Source organism: Oryctolagus cuniculus, chromosome 7, assembly GCF_051225735.1.
Source record: "Oryctolagus cuniculus isolate XC-2025 breed Fujian yellow rabbit chromosome 7, ASM5122573v1, whole genome shotgun sequence".
Classification (NCBI taxonomy): domain Eukaryota; kingdom Metazoa; phylum Chordata; class Mammalia; order Lagomorpha; family Leporidae; genus Oryctolagus; species Oryctolagus cuniculus.
The window spans coordinates 79,876,346-79,902,329 of NC_142873.1; the positions used below are offsets into that span (position 1 = coordinate 79,876,346).

A 25,984-nucleotide genomic window follows, 5' to 3' on the forward strand; every position below is an offset into this window, starting at 1 on the left:
TTTCAGAGCTCCCTTCATTGATGTAATATACCATAAGAGTAACAACTACCTGTATTTCAAAACTATATATGGTATAGATTATTTTGCTATTCTTCTAATAGTTTTCTTTCAGCTTTCATATTTAGCTAGTCAATTCTTTTGAAAATTTATCCATCATCATCTTGAAAATTTGTTTTCATGGAGAACATGTAATGATAAATATATCTTTTTTTGTAGGTCAGGAAAAGAGGCCAAAAATGTTAACATCAAATTTAAAGATTACTAATGAAGATTATGTTACCCCAACACAAAATTTCCAGTTTGCCTTCCACCCTTATAGATATGAGCAAGAAGATCAAAATTTAGGAGTGACAGATAACAATGATTTGCCACATGTTGCTGGGAAGCTGACATATTGTTCTCAGAAATATAAAAATCACATTGGCTCTGCAGTAGCACCTGAGAAAAGTGTTCCTGCTGATACAAAATTAGTTAATTTTACAGAAGATAAAGGAGTGAGCACGTCAGCATTCCGGAAAAGGTAATTATGTAATTGAAATAATATTTCATCAACAAAGTTTAATGCATCCACATCCAAAGTACTAAATATCGAGGAATCTGAATAAAAAAACAGTCACAACAAATATAGTCTATTATGTACTAATCATTTCTGTTAGTTCTGGGATTCCAATCATAGATTCTTGCCTTTGAAGGTCTTACAATTTAGTGGGGGAACGTAGAAGTAAGTAACTAAAAATAATTTTTTTTTTTTTTTGGACAGGCAGAGTGGACAGTGAGAGAGAGACAGAGAGAAAGGTCTTCCTTTTGCCGTTGGTTCACCCTCCAATGGCCACCACGGTCGGCGCGCTGCGGCCGGCGCACCGCGCTGATCCGATGGCAGGAGCCAGGAGCCAGGTGCTTTTCCTGGTCTCCCATGGGGTGCAGGGCCCAAGCACCTGGGCCATCCTCCACTGCACTCCCTGGCCACAGCAGAGGGCTGGCCTGGAAGAGGGGCAACCGGGACAGAATCCGGCGCCCCGACCGGGACTAGAACCCGGTGTGCCGGCGCCGCTAGGTGGAGGATTAGCCTAGTGAGCCGCGGCGCCGGCCTAACTAAAAATAATTGATAAAATGCTTTGCAATATGATAATTATTTTGATAAAGTATATGGTTAGAGAAGAGGTTCCCAAACTTTGGGTTGTCAGCATCCTTTACACTTAAAAATTATGGAAGCTTTCCAAAGACCTTTTGTTTATGTGATTTTTATTTATTGATATGGGCCATCCTCCCATATTAGAAGTGAAAACAAAAAATTTAATAATTCATCTTCAACTTATAATAAACCAACCAACATAAGTGTATATACTTTATTTAAAGAACTATTTTCCATCCATCAGCAGATAATGGATTAAAGTATGGTATATACAGGCAGCCTTTAGGGTGGTTTCTTTAAATTAGGATTTTTTGACTTTACAATGGTGTGAAAGTGATACACTTTCACTGGAAATCAAACAATGAATATAGAATTTTATCTTTTCCCAGGTTAGCATTATGTCATACCACACTATCACAAGGCTGGATGGTGGTAGCAAGCCACAGCTTCCAGATAGCCATGTGAAAACAAGTTTGAACAATGATACTGTGCAGTATACTGTGTTACTAAGCTATGATGTTTGGTAGATGAGTTATATTACATGTATTTTGACTTAATAAATTTTCAATTTATGATGGTTTTTAATCAGGACATAATCCCATCATGAGTTGAGGAGCATCTGTGTACACAATAGAGAACTATTCAGCCACTGAAAATCAGGGATAGTCATTTGATGTAACAGTTAAGACACCAGTTGGGACACTTACATCGCATATAAGAGTGCCTGGGTTCAAGTCCTGATTCCAGGGTCCTGCTAATATGAATTCTGGGAGGCAACAAGTAGTTGAGTCCCTGCCATCCACTTGGGAGACCTGGATTGAGTTCATGGCTCCAGGCTTTGGCCTGGCCCAGCTCTGGCTGTTTCCAGCATTTGGAGAGTGAACCAGCCTTTCAAATAAATAAACAAATTTATTTTAAAAAATTAGGAAATTCTGTCAATTGCAACAACATGGATGAATTATTAAGTGAAATAAGCTAGGCACAAAGAGACAGTTGACTTATGATATCACTTATTCATGGAAACTTAAAAAGTTGAACTCATGAAGTAGAGAAGTGTAATAGGCATTAACAGAGGCTTAGGGGGAAGAGTAGTAGAGGTAAGGAGAGATATTGGTCAATGGAAGCAAAGTTACAATTTGAAGGAATAAGTTCTGGTGTGTTACTGCACAGTAGAATGACTACAGTTAAAAGAGTCGGAGAACTCAAGGGGCTTCCATAGCCTTGGAAACTCATGACTGGTGCATAGGGAGATTACTGATGCCATAAACAGGAGTGTCAATTTGTAAAGTCAACAACAGGAGTCACGGTGCACTTACTCCTCATGTAGGATCTCTGTCCTTAATGTGCTGTACACTGAGGCTTAATGCTATAACGAGTACTCAAACAGTATATTTCACTTTGTGTTTCTATGGGGGTGCAAACGATTGAAATCTTTACTTAATGTACACTAAACTGATCTTCTGTAAAAAAAAAAAAAAAAAGAAATTATCAATTCCCAACTTGACTCTCACTGGGATTAAACATGACAATAGGTCTGATCTGATTTCATCATCATTTAAAAAAATCATCTATTATTTTTCACTTTATGTTTCTGTGTGGGAGCAAACTGTTGAAATCCTTACTTAAGGTATACTAAGCTGATCTTCTGTATATTAAGATAATCGAAAATGAATCTTGATGTGAATGGAAGGGGAGAGGGAGTGGGAAAGGGGAGGGTTGTGGGTGGGAGGGACGGTATGGGGGGGGAAGCCATTGTAACCCATGAGTCGTACTTTGGAAATTTATATTCATTAAATAAAAGATAAAAAAAAAAGTAGTGCATATTTTAAAAAGCTAGAAAGGTGGATTTGAATTACTTCACCATAAAGAAAAGGTGATACTTGAGGGGTAGAGGTACTAATTATCCTGATTTAGTCATTGCAAACTGCATACCTTGTATGAAAACATCATATTGATGCTGGGCATTTGGTGTATCAATTAAGCTGCCAATTGGCATGGCCATATCCCATATTGGAGTTCCTGGTTCAAGTTCTGGTTTCGCTGCTTGTGATTCAGCTGCCTGATAATGTGTGCCCTAAGAGGCAAGCAATGATGGCTCTAGTACTTGGGTTCCTGCTATGCATGCAGGAGATCTGGATTTAGTTCTGGGCTCCTGGCTTCATCTGGGCCCAACCCTGGCTGTTTCAGGCATTTGAGGAGCGAACCAGTAGATGGAAGAGCTCCCTCTGTCTCTCTGCCTTTCAAATAAAAGAAAATAAATGAAAACATCACATTAGAAGCCATAAATAATCTCATTTAAAAATAAAATAAAACTTAGAAGAACTCATTTTTTTTAAAAACAAATTTTAAGATTTATTTATTTATTCATTTGAAAGGCAGAGTTACAGAGAGGCAGAGGCAGAGAGAAGTCTTCCATCTGTTGGTTCACTCTCCAAATGGCTGCAACAACCAGAGTTGAGCCGATCTGAAGCCAGGAGCCAGGAGCTTCTTCCGGGTCTCCCATGTGGGTGCAGGGACCCAAGCACTTGGGCCATCTTGTACTGCTTTCCCAGGCCAAAGCAGAGAGCTGGATCAAAAGTGGAACAGCTGGGACTCAAAACTGGTGCCCATTTGAGATGCTGGTGCTACAGGTGGAGGCTTAGCCTGCTATCCCACAGTGCTGGCCTCCAAAAACTCATTTTCTAAAACAAAATTATTCAATGAGAAGAGTGGCATTGTTTTATGTTTTTGCCAATATCTTTAACATCCAGCTTAATAGAAAACCATTGGATTTGGTCGGTGTTCTCATGTGACCTGGAATCTCTAGAAAACTCCATATTCCTAGTGAGAGAATGAAAGAAAATGGTGAATAATGCCTCAGTAGTATGAAAATAGTTTTGATCTCATGGACTCCCTATTAGAGTCCCCAAACCATACAATAAGGACTGCTGTGCTTAGGCTGACGTTGTGGTGCTGGTAGAAGCCACCGCCTGCAATGCTAGCATCCCATGTGAGCACCAGTTCCAGACCTAGTTGCTCCACTTCTGATCCAGCTCCCTGCAAAAGCACCTGGGAAAAGAGCAGAGAATGGCCCAAGTACGAGGGCCCCTGCACCCATGTGGGTGACCCAAGTAAAGCTCCTGGCTCCTAGCTTTGGCCTGGCCATGGCAACCATTTGGGGAGTGAACCACTGGATGGAAGATCTCTCTCTCTCTCTCCTTCTCTCTCTGTAACTCTGCCTTTCAGATAAATTAATTAATTTTTAAAAATTGTTGTGCTGGAGCACATTACATGGAAGACCTAATGGCTCTGGAGTCAGGATAGATTTTCTCAAGGAAGTCATTTAACCTCAGAGATGAAGAGAAGTAAGTGAATATAAAACAGGGAGAGTGTTCCGGGCAGAGGCATAGTATGTACAGAAATCCTCAAGTAGCACAGAGCTTAGCATATTCTTAGAAATGTTTCTTTAGGCCGGCGCCGATGCTCAATAGGCTAGTCCTCCGCCTGCAGCGCCGGCATACCGGGTTCTAGTCCTGGTTGGGGCGCCGGATTCTGTCCCGGTTGCTCCTCTTCCAGTCCAGCTCTCTGCTGTGGCCCGGGAAGGCAGTGGAGGATGGCCCAAGTGCTTGGGCCCTGCACCCCATGGGAGACCAGGAGAAACACCTGGCTGCTGGCTTTGGATCAGCATGGTGCGCTGGCCGCAATGTGCTGGCTGCAGCGGCCATTGGAGGATGAACCAATGGTAAAGAAAGACCTTTCTTTCTCTCTCTCTCTCTCTCACTGTCCACTCTGCCTGTCAAAAAAAAAAATAATAATAAAAAAGAAATGTTTCTTTAGTTTAAAGTAAGAGAAAATGCTGAGAGGTAAGGTATGGAAGGAGTCATTCAGAGTCTTATAGGACACAATAAACATTTTGTACTTTGTTTTAAAGCCTCTAGACCCACTGCATCAGAATCACCTAGAGCAGTTTGTTAAAATTTAAGATTTCTGGGTTTTACAGAATCCCAGTGTAAGAAAAGGTAGGAGTGGGACCCAGGAATTATATTTTAAACAAATTTTCCAGATGAATGTTATGCACACTAAGGCTTGAGAAACATGTTTGTGAAGGCCTACATTTTAGGCAAAGGAGTGAAATTAGATTTTCAAAAGGTCATTTTGAGCCCAGTATAGAAGATGGATTAGAAAGGAGTTAGAGTATATAGTGAAGAGTCACCTAAAAGATTAGTTTAGTAGTCTTGATGGGTGTGAATGGTAATCCAACCTAAGACTGTGGTAGTAGAAATGGAAAGAGTCCAGAGTAATTTAGGAAATAGAATCCCATGGGAGTGAAATGATTATTGGATATGAGAGGTCACTCCTAGATTTCTGGTTCAGCCAGAATGATAAAGAATGGTAATACCCTTTCATGATGCTAATAATTATAAAGGAAGATCACATTTAGGGGAAGGTGAATGCATACAGACATATTGATTTTAGGTACATATAAATTGTTCAGATATATTTGTTTGTAATTTGTAAGAAGTCTGGCAGATATCTTTGTTTCTCTGTGACAAAGGAAATAAGTTAGCTGTGGATTTTGAAGGGAGAAATGCTATGAGAAGAGTAGAAATTACAATGAATGGGAAAACAGTTTAATTAGAAAAATGGTAGCATTGCTGGATACCATAAAGCACCCAGTTGAGGTTGACATCTATAATTGAAGAAAAAAAATTATTTATTTGAAAGGTAGAATGATGGAGAGAAAGGGATGTTCCATCTGCTGGTTTATTCCCCAAATTGTCACAACAGCTGGGGCTGGGGCCAGACTGAAGTCAGAAACCAGAAACTCTATCTGGATCTCCCGTATGGGTGTCAGGGACTGAAATCTTGAGTCATCATCTGCTGCTTCACAGGTGCATTAGTAGGGAGATAAATCAGAAGCAGAGCAACAGGGATTCAAACTGGCACTCCCCGAAAGGGATGCAGGTGTCCAAAGTGGTGGCTTAATCCAATGCATCACAATGGCTGCCCCTAGAATTTTTATGATAGCTTTATTAAGATATATTTCACATATCATAAAATTCACCCCAGGAAAAATCTATAATTCATTAGCTTTTAGAAATTTTCATAGTTATGCAACCAGTACTATTGTCTAATTTTAAAACACTTCATCATCCCCCAAAACTCCATATCAACAGTCACTCTCCATTGTTTCTTGCTTCCAGCACTTGGCAACTGCTAATCTATTTTCTGTCTCTATGGATTTGCCTATTCTAAACATTTCATATAAATGGATGCATATAATATCTGGCTTTTTATATTTGGTTTCTTTAACATTTTCAAGGTTTTTCCATGTTATATATCAATACTTCTTTTTAATTTGAGAGGGAGGGAGGGAAGGAGAGAGACAGAGACAGAGAGAGGGAGAGAGAGAGAAAACTCATCTACTGTTTTACTTCCTAAATTCAACCAATGGCTGGGACTGGGCTGAGGCAGAGCCCAAAACTGGGAATGCAACCCAAGTCTCCCACATGGTTGGCAGGAACCCAATTACTTGAGCCATCATCACTGCCTCCCAGCATCTGCATTGGTAGAAAGCTGGACTTAGAAGCTGAACTGGGAATTGAACCCATGTACTCCAATGTGAGAGCCGGGCATCTTAACTGCTATGTTAAATGCTCCTCTCACTTCTTTCCTTTGTGACCAAATAATATTTCACTGAATAGATATACCATATTTTGTTTAGTCATTTATCAGTTGATCATCATTTGAGTTGTTTTTTTGGCTATTGTTAATAACACTTCTCTGAACATTTGTGTACAAACTTTTGTGGGAATATATGCTTTCAGTTCCTTTTGATATATATATATACCTAGAAGTGGAATTACTGAGTCATAATGGTAGCTCTTTATATAATTTTTTAAAGAAACACCAAATTACTTTCCAAAGCATCTATATCATTTTACAATTCCACTAGCATCCTTTTAGCATAAATTCTAGTCTGGTTTAAAAAGGGAGTTATGAATTGAAAGATGCTTCTCTCACTCCTATCATTCAGGTAATGCAAAGTTTTAGGAATTCTGTGCCAGGAACTGGAAATAAAGTGTGTGTGTGTATATATATTATGTGGATATATATTTATCTCCACATAAGGGTTTATTTTTGGGCTCTTTATTCTCTACTCCATTGTTCAATATGTCATTCTGCACTGGAGCTTTGTAGTAGGTTTTCAAATTGGGAAATTTGTCTTCCAATTTTGTTCTTATTTAAAAAAATTATTTATTTATTCAAAAAACAATTATAGAGAGAAAGAAACAGGGAGAGACAGAGACAGAGACAGGGGGAGAGAGAGAGAGAGAGAGAGAGAGAGAGAGAGAGAGAGAGAGAAAGAAAGAAAGAAAGAAAGAATGAATATCTTTCATCTACTAGTTCACTCCCCAAATGGCCACAATGACCAGGGCTGGGTGAGGCTGAAGCCAAGAGCCAGGAACTCCATCCAGGTCTCCTGTGTGGGTTATAGGGACCAAGCACTTGGGGCATCTCCTGTTGCTTTCCCAGGTGCATTAGCAGGGAGTTGGATGGGAAGTGAAGCAGTTGAATTGGTGCTCATATGGGAAGCTGATGTCATAGGCAGTGGCTTAACTTGCTGCGCTCCTGTTAACCCCCCCCCCCCCCAATGTTGTTCTAGCTATTCTGGACCCTTTGCATTTCTGTATGAATTTTAGCATAAACATCACTTTCTACAAAGAAGCCAAGTTGGATGTTAATAGGAATTGTGTTGAATTTGTAGATCAAATTAAGTAGTATTGCCATCCTAACAATATTAAACATCTCAATCTGTGAACATGGGATATATTTCCATTTATTTCTTTAATTTCTTTTAATGATGTTTTATTGTTTTCAGTAGACAAGTCTAATACTCATTTTGCTAAATTTATTCCTAAGTGGTTTACTCTTTTTTTTTTTTTATTTATTTTTGACAGGCAGAGTGGACAGTGAGAGAGAGAGACAGAGAGAGAAAGGTCTTCCTTTGCCGTTGGTTCACCCTCCAATGGCCGCCGCTGCAGCCGGTGCACCGCGCTGATCCGATGGCAGGAGCCAGGATCCAGGTGCTTTTCCTGGTCTCCCATGGGGTGCAGGGCCCAAGCACCTGGGCCATCCTCCACTGCACTCCCTGGCCATAGCAGAGAGCTGGCCTGGAAGAGGGGCAACCGGGACAGAATCTGGCGCCCCAACCGGGACTAGAACCCGGTGTGCCGGCGCCGCAAGGTGGAGGATTAGCCTATTGAGCCACGGCGCCGGCTCGGTTTACTCTTTTTTGATGCTATTATAAATAGATTTTTTTTCTTGATTTCTTTTTTAGATTTTTTTTTAAGAATTATTTTAAAGATTTACTTATTTATTTGAAAGACAGAGTCACAGAGAGGGAGAGGCAGAGCCAGAAGCAGAGAGAGAAACCTTCCATCTGCTGGTTCACTCCCTAAATGATCACAATGGCCAGGTCTGGGCCAGATGGAAACCAGGAGCCTGGACCTCCATTGGGGTCCCCCACATGTGTGGCAAGGGCATAAGTATTTGGGCCATCATCTGCTGCTTTCCTGGGAGTGTTACCAGGGAGCTGGATTGGAAGTGGAGCAGCCAGGACTTGAACTGGTGCCCAAATGGTATGCTGGCACTGCAGATGGTGTCTTAACTCCCTGTGGCATAATGCCAGCCCAGACTGTGTTTCAGTATTACTCATTTACCAAAAATCTGTGCCGTTTTTCCAGTAGCATTTCACTGTTTGTGCTTATCTTTTAAAAAATGGATTGATTTATTTAGATTAAGGAAATCTTAAGTATAATAGAAGTTTATATAAAGGGGTTGAAAGTTACCAGTCTAAAAATGGATCACTTTCCCAAATTCTAATAAAATGGAGTCAGAAGGCCAAAAATGATGGCTCTCATGTATACATGACTATGATAAAAATTATTGAAAGAATTCCCTGAAAACCACAACCTTGCACAAAAGCTACCACAACCGTATACAATGAACACTTCTGTGAAGATGTCTGCTGGCAATTACCTTCTGTTTGACATTGGACTGACTGACCACTCTTATTAACCCTAGCCACAGATAACTGTTTCAAAACAATTTATGTAACTTTCTTCAGAGTTTGTTTAGGTTCATTCTTCACAGAATTCTGTAAGATTGATACCTCCTGTCATCTCCATTACTCAGTCTATGTAAGTGTTATGCTGGGGATCTTTATGGTTACTTTCCCTTATGAATATTGTGACCACATTAGATTGACTGATTGTCTTTTGATCAGTAGAATATAATGCAATCATGTAGAGCATCTTGTTTTCAAGAACTTTATCAACAAGTATTTTTATACTGAAATGGTTATTTTATAGTATATAGTATGATTTATGATTTGATCTGCTAGTATACTTAATTTATTTCTTTTTTACAGAATGTGTTGGTGGGGTGGGATGGGTGGAGGACATACAACCCAGATTTGATTGGCAAAGAATGCTGTTGTATTATCTAGTAGCTTCTGTAGAGCCAAATAGAGTTGCTGACAACTTTTAATTTGTAACAAGTGTGCTGATTCATTCCTATAAATTTTTTAAAAGATTTATTTATTTATTTGAAAGTCAGAGTAACACAGAGAGAGGAGAGGCAGAGAGAGAGAGAGAGAGAGAGAGAGGTCTTCCATCTGATGGTTCACTCCCAATTGGCCACAATGGCTGGAGCTGCGCCAATCCAAAGCCAGGAGTCAGGAGTTTCTTCCTGGTCTCCCACGTGGGTGCAGGGGCCCAAGGACTTGGGCCATCTTCTGCTGCTTTCCCGGGCCATAGCAGAGAGCTGGACAGGAAGTGGAGCAGCCGGCGCCCACATGGGATGCCGGAGCTTCAGGCCAGGGCGTTAACCCACTGTGCCACAGCGCCGGGCCCTCATACCTATAAATTTAATATAAGCATTTTAATGTATTTCTAAAACTTGAATCATTTCCATTCACTTTACTGTTAGATGACTGTATTTAGTGGCTTTTTGTTTTTTCTCCTTAGCATTTTACTGACTTTAAAATGCACATTAGTTATGTACTGTTGTGTAACAAATTACCCCAAAACTTGATGGTTTAAAACAACAGTAGTGGCCGGCGCTGTGGCGTTGTGGGTAAAGCCACTGCCTGCAGTGCCAGCAACCCATATGGGCACTGGTTTGAGACACTGGTTTGAGATGCCGCTGCTCCATTTCCGATCCAGCTCTCTGCTCTAGCCTGGGAAAGCAGTAGAAGATGGCCCACGTGGGAGACTGGGAAGAAGCTCCAGGCTCCTGGCTTCAGATTGGTGCAGCTCTGACTGTTGCAGCACATTGGGGAGTGAACTAGTGGATGGAAGACCTCTCTCTCTCTCTCTGCCTCTCATTCTCTCTCTGTGTAACTCTTACTTTCAAATAAAATAAATAAATCTTTAAAAAAAAAATAAACATTTTTATCTCTCACAGTTTCTGTGAGAAAGGAATTTAGTAACTTAATTGGTAGTTTTATCTGAAGGTCTCTCTTAAGAGTGGGTAAAGATGCTTGGGGGCTGTAACAGGGCTACAATAAAAATATTAGACAGGCTTACATCATCTGAAAGCTTGACAGTGGCTAAGGATCTGTTTTCAAGGTGGCTCACTCACCTTGGCTTACATGTTGGTGCTGGTTGTTGACAAGTGGTCTCACTACCTCTCCAAAGGATTACTTGAGCATCTTCATCATATAAGAGGCTTCAGTAACTGTTCTCTTGAGCCTCTCTGGAGCATTGTGTAAGAGTTTCTGTGATTTTGACAGACCATGTAGAAAGGACAATATCTCTACTTTGGAAGTCACATGTTTGTACTTATGCAGTGTGAAACAAGATAAGCAAAAGGCCTCCAAGGCTTTTGGAGAGCCCTTGGCACCAAGTTCCCTTCCCCTGCCAAGGCAAGTTCCCTCAGCAACCAGTTAGAAGCCCAATCCCACTCGTGTCCTGCACAGTCTCTTTGAAGACTGTTACCACCTGTTTGCTTCAACAAGGCAACCTGTCTCTGTTGAGGTCAGTCTCCATCTCCTTCTTCCAGGGGCTACGAAGGCAAGAACTCCGAGTTTTTTAAACCTAGCAATTACCACAAATGGATTGATCAGAGTTTTAGGAAAGGGAAAAGACCTAATTCAATAGTAAACTTAGGTAGTCATATTTTATAAGAATGACTATATTTTCTCTTTGAATAAACCATAAAGTATGGACATTTTTAAAAGGAACAAGTCTGCTAATTTTTCACATTCTAAGCAACTATTACAAGTTAAAAACATGTTTTTTCCCCCTCCAGATTATTTAAATTATCTGACAGTGTGCAAGGGAGTGTTTATTGTAATGACAATGCAAGCTTGAACTCTCACGTTACCTCAGTGAAACTTGTCCAAACAGATATGAACAAAGGAAAGTCATGGTCAAGCAATAGTAATCAAAAACTTCAATATTCTGCAGATATGTTCATTGCAAATAATGCTTTTTTGGCTTCTGAAATTGGAAAAGGTATGTTCAAAGTATCAACTCTTTCACTTTCATCCCAGCCTCATGACATTCAAAGTAATTCTTTGCTTTTTTTAGTTGGTTTTATGAAAGCACAAACTAATTTGCATTTCTTAGAACAGGGAAGGATACAGCAATGAGGTAAATTTGAATGTTTTAGCTCTCTCTATGATTTCTGCATTTCTTTATGTTATTTGTTAAGCTGTACTCTAATATTTTTTAATTGTGCTTTCAAAAAGTTATGTGAGTTTTATTGGAGCAGTTTTTATGAAAAGCTTAAAAAATATCTATATGATTATTTAGTTTTTTTTTTTAAAGGGGGAACAGAAGATGGTTTAGGTTCCTTGAAGGCTGTCGCAGAAATCCGTATCCTTTAAATTATAACAGCTGCTTTATGTTTGAGAAATCATAATTTTTAAACATTTTGTTTCAGTTTGTTCCTGTTTATTTAGTTGACAAAGAAAACAAGTGGTAAGTGAATCTTTGAGTCATAGAAGAGACACATGTGTATGATAATAAGTGCTACTCCAAGTGTGGTCTGTAAACTGGTGCCAATAGGTGAGCTCTTTGTTGTTACCAATATATAACAAAATAAAAGCAGAAATCAGATTTGTATTATTGGCAGAACCCTGAGCATGTTTACTTACAAATCACTTACATAGTAATTTCTTCTATTTTGAGTAAGGACAGCAATAAATTAGGTAGAGGAAATGGATGAGAATGAGTCATTTTATGGATTGGGGACATTTTAACAAATTAATATTTTAAAAGAACCTAATTTAGAGTTTGTACATATAATTCAACTTATTTGGGCATTTGTATTATAAATATTTTGAGTGTATATATGTATTCTGGAAGTAACCTCCTTTCTGCCTTTTTAAAAACAAAGATTTATTTATTTATTTGAAAGAGTTACAGACAGAGAAGGAGAGGCAGAGAGAGAGAGAGAGAGAGAGAGAGAGAGAGAGGTCCTCCATGCACTGGCTCACTCTCCAATTAGCCACAATGGCCGGAGCTATGCCAGTCTGAAGCCAGGAACCAGGAGCGTCTTCCGGGTCTTCCCATGCAAGTGCACGGCCCAAGGACTTGGGCCATCCTCCACTGCTTTCCCAGGCTATAACAGAGAGCTGGATTGGAAGTGGAGCAGTTGGGACATGATCCGGCACCCATATAGGATACCGGCATTGCAGGCAGTGGCTTTACCCGCTACGCCACAGTGCTGGTCCCTCCTTTCTGCTTCTTTAAAAACTCTATGCAAGCCTAGACTTACTATGATCATCAGCTATTTTTGTGACTATTTTCTCATAACCTCAGAACTTTTTGAAAGTAAAGACTATGCCTTATTTGACTTTCTGCCTGCAAATACATTGAAAGGCAGCTGAAGTAAGGTACGTAAAGTAAGGAGGTTGTTCTAGCATAAAAATAGCCATGATCAAGGGTGAGGGTAAAAAAGTGTGATGGGGCCAGCATTGTGGTGTAGCAGGTAAACCCGCCTCCTGCAACCCTGGCATTCCATACAGGGACCAGTACGAGTCCCAGCTGCTCCAATTCTGATCTAGCTTCCTGCTAATGGCCTGGGAAAGCAGTGGAGGATAGCCAAATGCTTGGGACCTGCTATCCATGTGGGAGACCCAGATGAAGCTCCTGGCTTCTGGCTTCTGCCTGGCTCAGCCCAGCCCCAGCTGTTGCAGCCATCTGGGGGAGTAAACCAACAGATGGAAGATCTCTCTCTCTCTCTGTCTCTCCCTCTCTCTTGTAACTCTGATTTTCAAATCTGTTTTAGAAAGTGTGATGTATATTTGGAAAGAACAAACATTCCAAGTTGACTAAAATGAAGGATATGGTTAAATGAATAATAGGAAATGATAGGATAAATATTTTAAGGATCACATAATTTAATGCCGTGAATAACAAGGTCAAGGGATTTTATTTTTATTTCATTTATACCTCAACTTTAATGAGGTATAATGGACAGGTAAAAATTGTGTATATTCAAAGTACATGATGTAATATTTTATTTGTATTCAGTGTAAAATTACTGCAATCAACTTAAATATCCGTCACCTTACGTAGTTACTTTTTTTATCATAAGACACTACTTAAGATCTCTCAGTGTCTTGTTTTTATTTTTAATGTATTTATTAAGCAACAAGGAAAAACCATGTAATTTTTTGAGCAAGTCACCTTGTCAAAACTTTGCTTTATGAATATGGAATTAGTAAATCAAAGCCAGAGAATGCTCTAGAATCCACAAAACTATGGTGTACTTAGCAAAGCAGAAAGTGATTTCTAAATATTGAGCAGGAAAACTAGAGAGACCTAAGTAACAGTGGCTCTAATTCTGGGTACTCTGGGAATTATTTGAGATAATTCCTAAGTATGGTTATAAAATATTTGCTTGACAGTGTAGGAAAACTTGTCTCCAGTGCAGGTAACTGAATTGAGTTAAAACATGTTGATGTAATACCTTTAGACATTGCCAGTCTTTCACATTTTTGTTTAGCATGGTGTCTTAATTCTACTATACTCCCTTCTTAAGTAGTGTGAAATGTAAGAAATAGATCAGCAGCAAACAGTTTAAGCGGATTGTTTAATTATCTGTATGACAGGATGTTCTTTTCCTTTTTTTTTTTTTTTTTTTTTTTTTTTTTTTTTTTTTTGACAGGCAGAGTGGACAGTGAGAGAGAGAGACAGAGAGAGAAAGGTCTTCCTTTGCCGTTGGTTCACCTTCCAATGGCTGCCGCTGCAGCCGGCGCACCGCGCTGATCCAATGGCAGGAGCCAGGATCCAGGTGCTTTTCCTGGTCTCCCATGGGGTGCAGGGCCCAAGCACCTGGGCCATCCTCCACTGCACTCCCTGGCCATAGCAGAGGGCTGGACTGGAAGAGGGGCAACCGGGACAGAATCCGGCGCCCCGACCGGGACTAGAACCCGGTGTGCCGGTGCCGCAAGGTGGAGGATTAGCCTATTGAGCCACGGCGCCGGCAGGATGTTCTTTTCCTTTGCTGAAAGCTTTTCCATATGACACTACCTTTTGAAGAGACTTAAAGATTTTTCCTGTCATATTAACACAATTGAAGTGGTTCTTTTGTTTAAGTGTCTCTGTAAGTTAAGATTATTATAGCCTGTACTGTATATTGAATTATTGTCAAAAATTTAATTTGCTGTCAAACTCACTTGAGCTTGAATACTTTGCTTCTAAGTGTGTATTTAAAGTGCAATACTGCATGTTAGTTATGGTACTTGAGAGTTTGTGGATTATTTGGGCACAATTTATTTTCAGATTCTTTTCCAATATTTTAGTGTATTTGAATCCTCAGGACAATAGAAGTTTTGTCAGGTAGATTTTGCCACAGAACACTTGTCATTTTCAGTTCTGCAGTCATTTTTCCCCATTATAAAAAATAATTTGCTGTGACACTGCTGAGAATTTTTTGAACAAAAGGAAAATTTCTATTTCAAGTGTTGATGGTGATGATAAATGATATTGGTAGTTGAGTTTTCTCAGGTGCTGGAAACTGATTCTACATCTACTCTGAATCAAAGATTCATCTTTGTGAATATAAATTGATATAGAACTATCTAATGAGAGAAAAACCAGCATGATAACCCACTTGTGGGCTTGTTACAAATAAATATTTTATAAGAAGAGACATATCTTGAAGGAAAAATGAGATTCCTTCAAAAGCTGATGGAATGACAAACTCAAAATTACATTTTTGTTTTGGCACAAATATTCTGACAAACTGCACAAAATAAAATGATTTATAAATCAACTGTTGATTTAATAAATACAAACATATTAACTGGGTGTTTACTATGTATCAGGAACTGTACTAAATGTTTGTAATATGTCAGCTAAGAAATAGTGAATCTTTGCCCTTAGAGTTAATATTCTTGTGATGAGAGTGGGGAAGACGATACATCTGAACAATTGTTAACAGTTTATAAATAAGTCAGTATTTTAGAAGGTGATGAGTACTATGGGAAAAAAATGTAGAGCAGGGTAAAACAAAATTAAATTGGGGCTGCTGGGATTGAGGGATCAGGATATGGAATTAAATAGAATAGTTAGGATAGGCCTTCTGGAGATAGTGAGATTGAAATCATTAAAGGAGGCGAAAGAGCCAAGGAAACATGGAGGGAAGAACAACCTAGGCAGTGAGAAGGCTTCACAGCAGAAACATAGCTGATGTTTTTGAAGAATAGCAGAGTCCAGTATAATTAGAGGAAATGAGTCAGGAGGAAGAGTACTAGTTCTTGAGGTCAGTAAGATAAATGCCGGGGTTGCAGTGGGTGAATGGATAGTAGTTGTGTGGAGATAAGATCATGTAGGTCCTTGTAATTGTATACTTCGAGAAAAATAGAGTTTGAGCTGAGAATGGCAGTTCATCAATAGTTGTATGCCTTTTTAATATTTATTTATTTGAAAGCTGCAGAGAGAGAAGGAGAGAGAGAGAGAGAGAGATATGGAGGGAGGGAGGGAGCAAGGGAGGGAGATCTTCCATCTGCTGGTTCACTCCCCAGACGGCCAGGGCTGAGCCACAAGAAAGCCAGGAGCCAGGAGCCTCTCCTGGTCTCCCATGTGGGTAGCAGGGGCCCAAACCTTTGGGTCACACTCTGCTTTCCTTCCCAGGTGCATCAGCAGGGAGCTGGATCATAAGTGGAGCAGTTGGGAGACAAACCAGGCCCACTTGGGATGCTGGCATTGCAGGCAGCAGCTTTACCAGCTATACCACAGTGCTGGCTCCATAAATGTCTTAATAAAAATACAATTTCTGGGGCTGGTGCTCTCACGTAGTAGGCTAAGGTTACATCTGTGGCGTCAACATCCCATATGGATGCCAGTTCATGTCCCAGCTGCTCCTTTTCCAATCCTTCAATGACCTGGGAAAGCAGTGGAAGATGGCCCAAGTGTTTGGGCCCCTGCACCTACATGGGAGACCTGGAAGAAGCTCCTGACTCCTGACTTCGGATCAGCTCAGCTTCAGCCGTGTGGCCACTTGGGGAGTGAATCAGCTAATAGAAGGCCTTTCTCTCTGTCTCTCCCTCTCTCTGTAACTCTACTTCTCAAATAAATAAATAAAATTTTAAAAAAACCCACAATTTCTTAAATAATTGTCTTTGATTTTCAGATATATAAATTATGTGCCATATCTTCTACTAGATTAAAAAAGCCTCAATTGTAGGAATTCATTTTCTTATTTTCAGCTTTCTGTAGTTTTCTAAATCTGGTAATGTATTCTGAATATAGGGTTTAACATATGTAGTTGACAGATTGTGACTCAGAGTAAGAATACTGTGTAAGTAAAAATTTTCCCAGGCTGGCAGTAGACCCTCACCTTAGGAAGGGTGCAGTTTATTCTCCTATCTATTAGTATTTTTGGACTTTCTTACAGGGGAAAGGTGATTTAAGTTCTTTCTGTTGAAACAGTATGCTCATAATTACAATTAAGCCTACTACTTAACACAGCTAAATTATCAAAAAACAAAGGAATTCAGGGTTTGGTGACCAGAAACGCACATCAACTACTGAAGCACAGTCACTAATCAACAGTACATAAATAAAATCTGAAAGATTGAAGAAGAGATGAAAGCCTAGTCAAGGTGAATAACATAAAAAGCATTTGTCTGGAATATAAACTAGAAGCTAGTTATGATATGCTTATCTATACATACTTGCATCTGTTCCGCTGTATTTTTAAAATTTATTTGAAAAGCACAGAGAGGGAGGAAGAGACACCTGTCATCCTGTGTTTTGTTCCACCCAATGCCTGCAACACCTGGACTCAACCAAGGGGTCAGTACTTGAGGCATCATTGCTACCTCTGAGGCACATTAGCAGTAAGCTGGATTGGAAAGCATAGGTGGGGGTAAGACTCAACCCAAGGTACTCTGATATAGGATGTAGGTATCCTGAGTGATCAACTTTCTATGCCACTACTATCCCCTCCCTTCTCCCATCATATTTAACACTCAAGTAATAACACTTGCATAGCCATAGAAATTTTACAAATTATTTCAGTATATGAAATGTGACTAGACTGGAATAATTTCTATTAATTCCTTTCTAAGATGCCAAAATAGGAAATGTTAAAGCTTCATCATTAATGTTAGCAGATTCAATATTAATTTAACTGAATTTTAAAAGTAACAAATTTTTAAACTTTTCATTTATTTTATTCCTTAATATTATCTTAAGCGACAAAATATAGAAGTATTTTTAAGGAATTTCCATATTTTAACTATATACAGTCAAAAGCCTTTGATGATGTAAGTATTTTATCAAAATTATTTTTTTAGTATTCTCTTCTTACTAGATTGTGTGCTCTCTGAGGGACTAGATCATATCTTTTTTTTTTTTTCTTTTTTTGACAGGCAGAGTTAGACAGTGAGAGAGAGACAGACAGAAACGTCTTCCTTTTCTGTTGGTTCACCCCCAATGGCCGCTGCGGCTGGCGCATTGCGCTGATCCAAAGCCAGGAGCCAGGTTTTTCTCCTGGTCTCCCATGCAGGGCCCAAGCACTTGGGCCATCCTCCACTGCCTTCCCGGGCCACAGCAGAGAGCTAGACTGGAAGAGGAGCAACCGGGACAGAATCTGGCGCCTCGACCGGTACTAGAACCCGGTGTGCCGGTGCTGCAGGCAGAGGATTAGCCTATTGAGCCTCGGCGCCTGCCCTAGATCACATCTTTATATTACCAGTGCTATACTCAGTGACTAGACATTATAGCAACTCAGAAAAATGTTAAATGAATATGTATGGTTTTCATAGGTGGACTGGGTTGTATTTAATGGATTCATAAGAATTTGGAAGCTAAAGGAATTATTTTCTTCTAAATCTTGTGTACTACCTTAACAAATAAAACAGCATGATAAAATATTAATAGTTATTAATAGAGGGTCTGGAAGAAGGTTAGAATTTGAATTATTTATAGGTAAAAAAGCTTAAACTATTATTCTTTGAGAGTCTTCCTAAGACATATTTTCTAGCAAATTTAAGAAGAATGTGTGTCAAAAATTCTGTAAATTATATGATTGATTAAATTGTATCTTTTAGCTTCTTTATACAGATAGGAACTTTGTGATTTGTGCTCCAACTGGTTCTGGGAAAACGGTAATATTTGAACTAGCTATCACAAGATTGTTAATGGAAGTACCATTACCATGGTTGAACATTAAAATTGTTTACAGTAAGTATATGTTGTAAGAGTAATGATTAATTAAGATAATGAAAAACCTTTGAAACAAAAATGAAAGTGTAAACTTGGTCAGACCTAGAAACTATTATTTGGATTCCCATTTTTTTTTAAGATTTATTATTTTTATTTTTTTAAGATTTATTTTATTTATTTGAAAGAGTTACAGAGAGAGGTAGAGACAGAGAGAGAGAAAGGTGTTCCATCTGCTGGTTCACTCCCCAGCTGACTGCAATGACTGGAACTGCGCAGACAATTGAAATTTTGTGCTTGTTTTTGAAAAGGCAATATGAACAAATTAAGTATTTTGTAATTACAGAAATTTGCATAAGAATTTCTCTCCTTTCTTAGATGTGTATTTTTTCTTTAAAATTTCCATCCAAGAATATACACATAGTTAAAATATATAAAAGAAGTGCTTATAATGAAAAAGCAGTGATCTCTTGCCCTACCTCTGTCCACCCTTAGTTATACTTCCCTGAGCAGCCCTTTTTTTTCTGGCTGTTTTTGGTGATAAACTTTATATCTGTAAATAACATGCTTATTTTGCTAACTTTTAAATTATCAGTATTAGACAGTATATAAATATGTATTTTTAAGGCTAACCTTACCAACCAAAATTTGTAAAAATCATTTTAAAATTGCACTAACATTCAAAATAATATGTTGTTTTAGTGGCACCAATAAAAGCCCTGTGTAGTCAGCGTTTTGATGATTGGAAGGAAAAATTCGGACCATTAGGTTTGAATTGTAAAGAACTCACTGGAGATACAGCAATGGATGACCTATTTGAGATTCAGCATGCCCATATTATTATGACAACTCCAGTAGGTGTTATTTATACTTCATTATTTCCTTGGTTTATAGTTCTCTCTATCAAGAAAAGAAGTTAAAATGAAACACAAATTAGAAGCAGCATATGTTTGCAATGTAAACAACATAAAATATACTTGTATTCAGAATACAAAAAGAATAGTTACAAATCAATAAGTAAAAGATAAATGACTAAATAGGATAGACAAAGAATAGGCAATTTGTTATTGTGGATAATTTCTAATTATATTTGTTTATATTCCTTAACTCAATTATTATGTATTATAGAGGAAAGACTGGCTTAAAAATATTGATCAAACTGTGACTTTAGATATTTGGCTGTTAACTAAAAAACAGTTGAGAGCCCAGTTTTTTAAACACCTGTAAAACTTTAAACCCTTTAAATAATTTTCAATCTTTAAATATTTTTCAGGATACTTTAAAGGCATCAACCAAAACATTGCTTCCATTTGTAATATGTTATGAAAATTTTTACTTATGTCTTAAATATTTGCTACAATTTCTTACAACATTAAACTATTTTTTTTTCTAGGAAAAATGGGATAGCATGACTAGGAAATGGAGAGACAGCTCTTTGGTCCAGTTGGTTCGACTGTTTCTCATTGATGAGGTAGAGAACACATAATTCAGTTTCAGAGATAAGCATAAAAAGATGAGTAGTATGGGTGGAAAAAAGTAAGACAGTTTCAACCAAGATATATGTTTGTTTTATCTCTTCAAATGGAAAATGTTCATTTTCTTAAGGAAGAATGTTAATATTATTGTACAATTTAGTTGATTAAATAGATTTTTATTTTGTAGGTAATGATTCTTTCATGATTGTTTGCTTAGGTACATATTATAAAAGATGAAAATCGTGGTCCAACTCTTGAAGTTGTAGTCAGCAGAATGAAAACTGTTCAGTCTTCATCCCAGATTTCAGAAAATACCAGCGCTATTATTCCAATGAGATTTGTAGCTGTATCTGCAACAATTCCAAATGCTGAGGATGTAAGTTAAAATTTTAGTCTGTCAGATTTTTTTATGATTTATGAAATGATTAATCATTTTGATCTTAGAGAAAAATAAAGTGTTTTTTTTTTTTTTTTTTTTTTTTTTTTTTTTGGTCAATCACCTAGTAAATAGGAAAGAAAGTTGTGGAAAGTTTAGTAAGGTCTCATCAGTGTGACAGTTTTTGAGATGATAAAATTTGGTTGATCAAAGGTTTAATAAAACATTTTTGCTAGAATTTTGTTTTTTGCTACTATCTAAAAGTTTTTGTTCCATGGATTTCGTATGCTTCATAATAACTTGTCTAATAGTATGTTATGGTAGTTGTAACTATATGCCTCTAGTTATATAGCAAAGTATGGTGGAGAATGAAAGTAATTGCTGAGATAATTGCCAATTCTATGTGCCTGGCATTGTTAATAAGCACTAATGGTTGATGGAAAAATTAAAAGTATGGGGGCTGGTGCTGTGGCATAGCGGGTAAAGTTGCTGCCTACAGCGCCGGCATCTCATATGGGCACTGGTTCGAGTCTCAGCTGCTCTGCTTCATATTGGCTCTCTGCTATGGCCTGGGAAAGTAGTGGAAGATGGTCCAAGTCCTTGGGCCCCTGCACCCATATGGGAGACCCAGAAGAAACTCCTGGCTCCTGGTCCTGATCGGTGCAACTCTGGCTATTGCGGCCATCTGGGGAGTGAACCAGTGGATGGAAGACCTCTCTCTCTGTCTCTGCCTCTGCCTCTGCCTGTCTGTAACTCTGCCTTTCAAATAAATAAATAAATTTTTTAAAAAATTAAAATTATGAACCTTGTCTTCGAGGAGGATATGATTAATGGGTGCATGAACATGTAAAGAAATAATTGTATACATTTTTACACTTTCCATAATTAATATATGTTAGTTTTTCTTCAGCTTTTAGGCAAATTTCTTGAAAAATAGTACAGTCTTACTCTACTTTCTCTCTCCTGTTTATGTCTCAGCCCACTGTAATGTGGCTTTTTCCCCAGCTACTTCTATTTTTTTAAAAGATTTATTTATTTGAAAGACCAAGTTACAGAGAGAGAAAGGAGAGAGAGATTTTCCATCTGCTGGTGATGACTGTAATAGCCAGGGCTGTACCAGGTCAGAGCCAAGCGGCTAGAACTCCCTTTTGGCCTCCCATATGGGTGGCAGGGACCCAAGCATTTGAGCCATTTTCTGCTGCTTTCCCAGATGCATAAGCACGGAGGTGGATTGGAAGTGGAGCAGCTGGGACTTCTGGCATTATGGGATGCTGTCATTGCAAGCATTGGCTTAATCTACTGCACCACAACACCAGCTCCTTGAACTGTAATTTCTTGTGTGATCTTATCCTTAACGATGATAATCTAGAGAATATCTTAGTATTTCCTTCCAGGGCAACAAAAACTCATTAATCTGTCTTCTTCCTGTAAATCAGTGGTCAATTTCATAACAGGGCATCAAGCCTGATTACTAACCAGACTTGTTGAAGATAAGGATTGCTTACCACAGCTTAAGAAGCTAGCTAGTGATTCTTAACACTGAGTCTGGAATGTGCTTTTGACACTGTCATCTCTCAGGTTTTATTTGCTCTTCTGTTAAAAATAGTCAACTTTTGTCAAACTAAGGTATCTATTTCTTTTGCTACTTATTAATCTAGTACTTAAGACAACACACAAGTGTAGTCATTTACAGGTATAATACTGAAAAGTAGCAAAGAAGCTAAATAGTGCTAGTGAGAAATTACATTTCTGTGACAAAATCAATTTTAATTTTTTAAAAGGTTTATTTCTGTATTTAAAGTCAGAGTTACACAGAGAGAAAAGAGGCAGAGAGAGAGAGAGAGGTCTTCCATCCTCTGGTTCACTCCCCAATTGGCCACAATGGCCAGAGCTATGCCAATCTGAAGCCAGGAGCCAGAGCTTTTTCTGAGTCTCCCACGTGGGTACAGGGACCTAAGCAATTGGGACATTTTCTACTGCTTTCCCAGGCCATAGCAGAGAGCTGGACTGGAAGTGGAGCAGCTGGGACTCGAGTTGGTGCCCACATGGGATGCTGGCAATGGAGGCGGCAGCTTTACCCGCTACACCACAGCGCCAGCCCTCAATTTTAATTTTACTTTGGATTTTTATGAAAGGAACTAAGACAAAATAATACTAGTTAATTAGAAGTTTACCATGGTGAAAAGTAGATAGAATTTTTGAAATCTGCTATCAGTAATATTAATAATGTATCAGTAGAAGAGTATCAATGGAATATATAATGTTGACAAAGACTATTTAAATACTTTTATTCCTTGATTTCAAAGTGCTCTATAGTTGTATTATTTTCAGCCATAGAACCTTACTAGAAAAAAATTGATGATTTGATTCTTTTTTTTTTTTTTTAAAGATTGCAGAATGGCTTTCGAATGATGAAAGACCTGCTGTATGTCTGAAAATGGATGAGAGCCATAGACCTGTGAAACTTAAGAAAGTGGTCCTTGGATTTCCTTGCACTAGTAACCAAACTGAATTTAAGTTTGACTTATCCCTCAACTACAAAATTGCCAGTGTTATACAAACATATTCTGATCAGAAACCCTCACTTGTGGTATGAATTATGGTTTCTTATTTTTAAATGTAATGTTCATTATGTTTTTAGTATGATTAATACAGAAATTGCTAATTCATTTTCAGTTTTGTGCAACAAGGAAAGGTGTGCAACAGGCTGCTTCTGTTTTTGTGAAAGATGCCAAATTTGTTTTGACTATGGAACAGAAACAGAGGTATATTATTTCCTTTTTTCTTAGAAATAGAAGGATTTTCAGAGATCATCTGAGATAAGAATACTGGGTTTGTTCCTTAACTTTAAGCAAACTATTTGATATCTCCAAGCCTTAGTTTTCTCATCTGTAAAATAAGGGTAATAGTAATTAAATGAAATATTGAGTCTTGGTGCAGCTGTGATCTTTATTTCATAATCAGATTTAATGAAAGCTAAAGATTATCCATAATGCTATCTTCATTTTTTTTTTTTTTTACCAACTTTCAATGTAGCATCTGGTGTAATCTTTCACTAAAATTTATCTTATGCTTCCATTATCTTCTAACAGTTTTCCTCGAACTTTGCAGATAATTCATTCTCAATCTTCCTTTCATTTTTTTATTCAACGCTATGAATTTCTACCTTTATACCTCCAGCTCAGACTTCCCTTCTGAGCTGTAGGCTTATAGTCCATCTGTCTAACTGACATCCAGTTGCTTATCTTACAAGTGTCTCAAGCTCTTTATGTCCAAAATAGACATATTATCTCAAACTGCCTCTTCTTCCATTGTTCCACATCTTACCTATACATCATCTCCCTGTTTGTTCATGGTAGAAACCCATCTTTGATATCTTCCCTCATCTTCCTTCCTGTAGGTAGGTAATTGATTGCCAAGTTCTGTTTTTTTTTACTTCTAATTTATCTCAAATATGTCATTTTGTCTCCATCAGCACTCCTACATCCCTAATTCAGGTCACTATTAATCTCTTGCCTGTGTCATATCCTTTTACCTGTTGACCACACACACACGGTATTCCCACTTTGTTTTCCACATAGCAAAATGGTTGGTTAAAACTGCAAATTGAAAAGTCAGTTTCCTGCCTAGCTTAAAACTTTATTTACTGTTACTAGGCTAACATCCTAAATCATTAGTGTGGCCTGCAATATCCAGTGTACTGTGTTACCCAGCTAATTTTCCATTCTTGACCATGCTCCTCTTTTACCCACCACTGTCAAACCATATTGGCCTCTCTGTTCTGTGAATGTGCTGAACTGCTACCTTGTTCATAGTTGTTCTACATCATGTTTCCTTTTCCTGGAATGATTTTCAGCTAACTCCTTTTCATCTTTCAAGTCTTACTTTTAATATCAGTTTCCCTTTATTTACTGGTATAGAACTTACTATAATTGTAGTAAACATCCTTTTGTTTGTTATTTTTTAAAATGAAAAGATGTTCAACTTCACTCAAAAAAGTAGATTTTAAAATAATCACAAAAATCATCAAAACTGAAGTAGTATATAATTCTTAAAAATTTGTTTGACAGAGATTAAAAAAACATCATATTTACAGCAAAACTGATACACTCAGGCATTTCTCTTTTTTTTTTTGTTTTCTAATTTTACCTTCCATCTATAAAGGAGGACATGCAGTGCTTGTCTTTCAGTGTCTGGCTTGTTTCATTCAATGTGATGTCCTGCAGGTCCAACCATTTTGATGCAAATGATGGAATTTCATTCTGTGTTATAGTTGAATAATATTCAATTTTAATATCCTATTCATTAGATTACAGACTTCTGGAGGAAAGGGAGACTTATGTTCATCTCATTTTCTGCTCAATCTTAGCAATCTCAACAGAGTGCTAGCTGTGGTTACCACTTAATGGACATTAACTTGTTATTTATAACAACTTTGGGGAATTGGTAAATATGTTTAGTGGTAGATCTCAAATTAAACTTCGTTTGATTAACAGCATGTGAAGATGAGTAGATACTGATTTTTCTGACTAATCTTACATGGGAGGATACACTTTTGTCTACTTTGCTTAAGTGCATCCTTCAAATTGACACTGATTTGAGGTTTTTTGACTTCCTTGTAATAGAAATTGATAAGGGTCCAGTGTGCAACCAGGACAAGATTTATTGGAGGCTTATGCTGAGCACAAGGGAAACAACATGGGTGGAAGACATTCTGCCAACAGGCTCAGTGAGGGAACTGGTGGGGAGGTGTGGCAGTTCTCTCTCAGCACATACCAGTTCAATATACATTCAGCTCAGAGTTCTGACTTGTCTCCCTGGGCACTCAGCATTTCAGTTTTCCCTCAGTTTGCTGTTTTGTATAGGCACAGTTGCTTTTATTGCATACAACACACTCAAAATGGTGGTGTTGCTCACTACTACCACTCCGGCAAGATCATATATCAGTTGTGCTGGGCTACTCTGAGCATGTGTAACAGGACCAGGAGGGGACTGGGGATATTTTGCAGTTAGGGTATGGGTATGTTTTTCTTCCGATTGATATGGAGCTGGAAATGGATACGTAGTTAGGTCAGCAGGTAGATACACATCAAATTTGGAGAACTTGATTTAGTGAGTTCTGTAGATCTGTTTCTATTTTGTCTCAAAATTACCAATCTGTTCTTTTGCCACCACCTGTGATCAGTTGTTAACCAAAGGCATGTACCAAGCCTAGAAGATACCACTATAGTTTTCTGGAAATTCTTTGATACTTTCTTGTCACTAAAAAGGATCCATACCCTAGATACTATTTTCATACTTCTATGTCCATTTTAATTTTATAACCCAATTC

At 38.2% G+C, this 25,984-nt stretch overlaps 1 protein-coding gene across 24 annotated transcripts in view; it reads left to right on the forward strand.

Moving 5' to 3' along the window:
* Nucleotides 1-25,984, forward strand: part of HFM1 (helicase for meiosis 1) — a 117,935-nt gene that overhangs the window by 10,919 nt on the left and 81,032 nt on the right. For 17 of the 24 annotated variants that reach the window (XR_016237192.1, XR_016237190.1, XR_016237191.1 and 14 more), the window contains 10 exons: nucleotides 217-520; nucleotides 11,429-11,634; nucleotides 11,950-11,997; nucleotides 17,833-17,903; nucleotides 18,690-18,822; nucleotides 19,504-19,655; nucleotides 20,195-20,272; nucleotides 20,494-20,652; nucleotides 23,042-23,242; nucleotides 23,329-23,417. Coding sequence is in view for 16 of the 24 variants with exons in the window: in XM_051857508.3 (XP_051713468.3) it covers nucleotides 217-520; nucleotides 11,429-11,634; nucleotides 11,950-11,997; nucleotides 17,833-17,903; nucleotides 18,690-18,822; nucleotides 19,504-19,655; nucleotides 20,195-20,272; nucleotides 20,494-20,652; nucleotides 23,042-23,242; nucleotides 23,329-23,417 (1,441 nt within the window). In the remaining 8 variants the exon portion in view is untranslated. The remainder of the gene's footprint in view (nucleotides 1-216; nucleotides 521-11,428; nucleotides 11,635-11,949; nucleotides 11,998-17,832; nucleotides 17,904-18,689; nucleotides 18,823-19,503; nucleotides 19,656-20,194; nucleotides 20,273-20,493; nucleotides 20,653-23,041; nucleotides 23,243-23,328; nucleotides 23,418-25,984) is intronic. The other 7 variants (XR_016237197.1, XM_089337080.1, XM_089337081.1 and 4 more) reach the window with 2 other exon arrangements.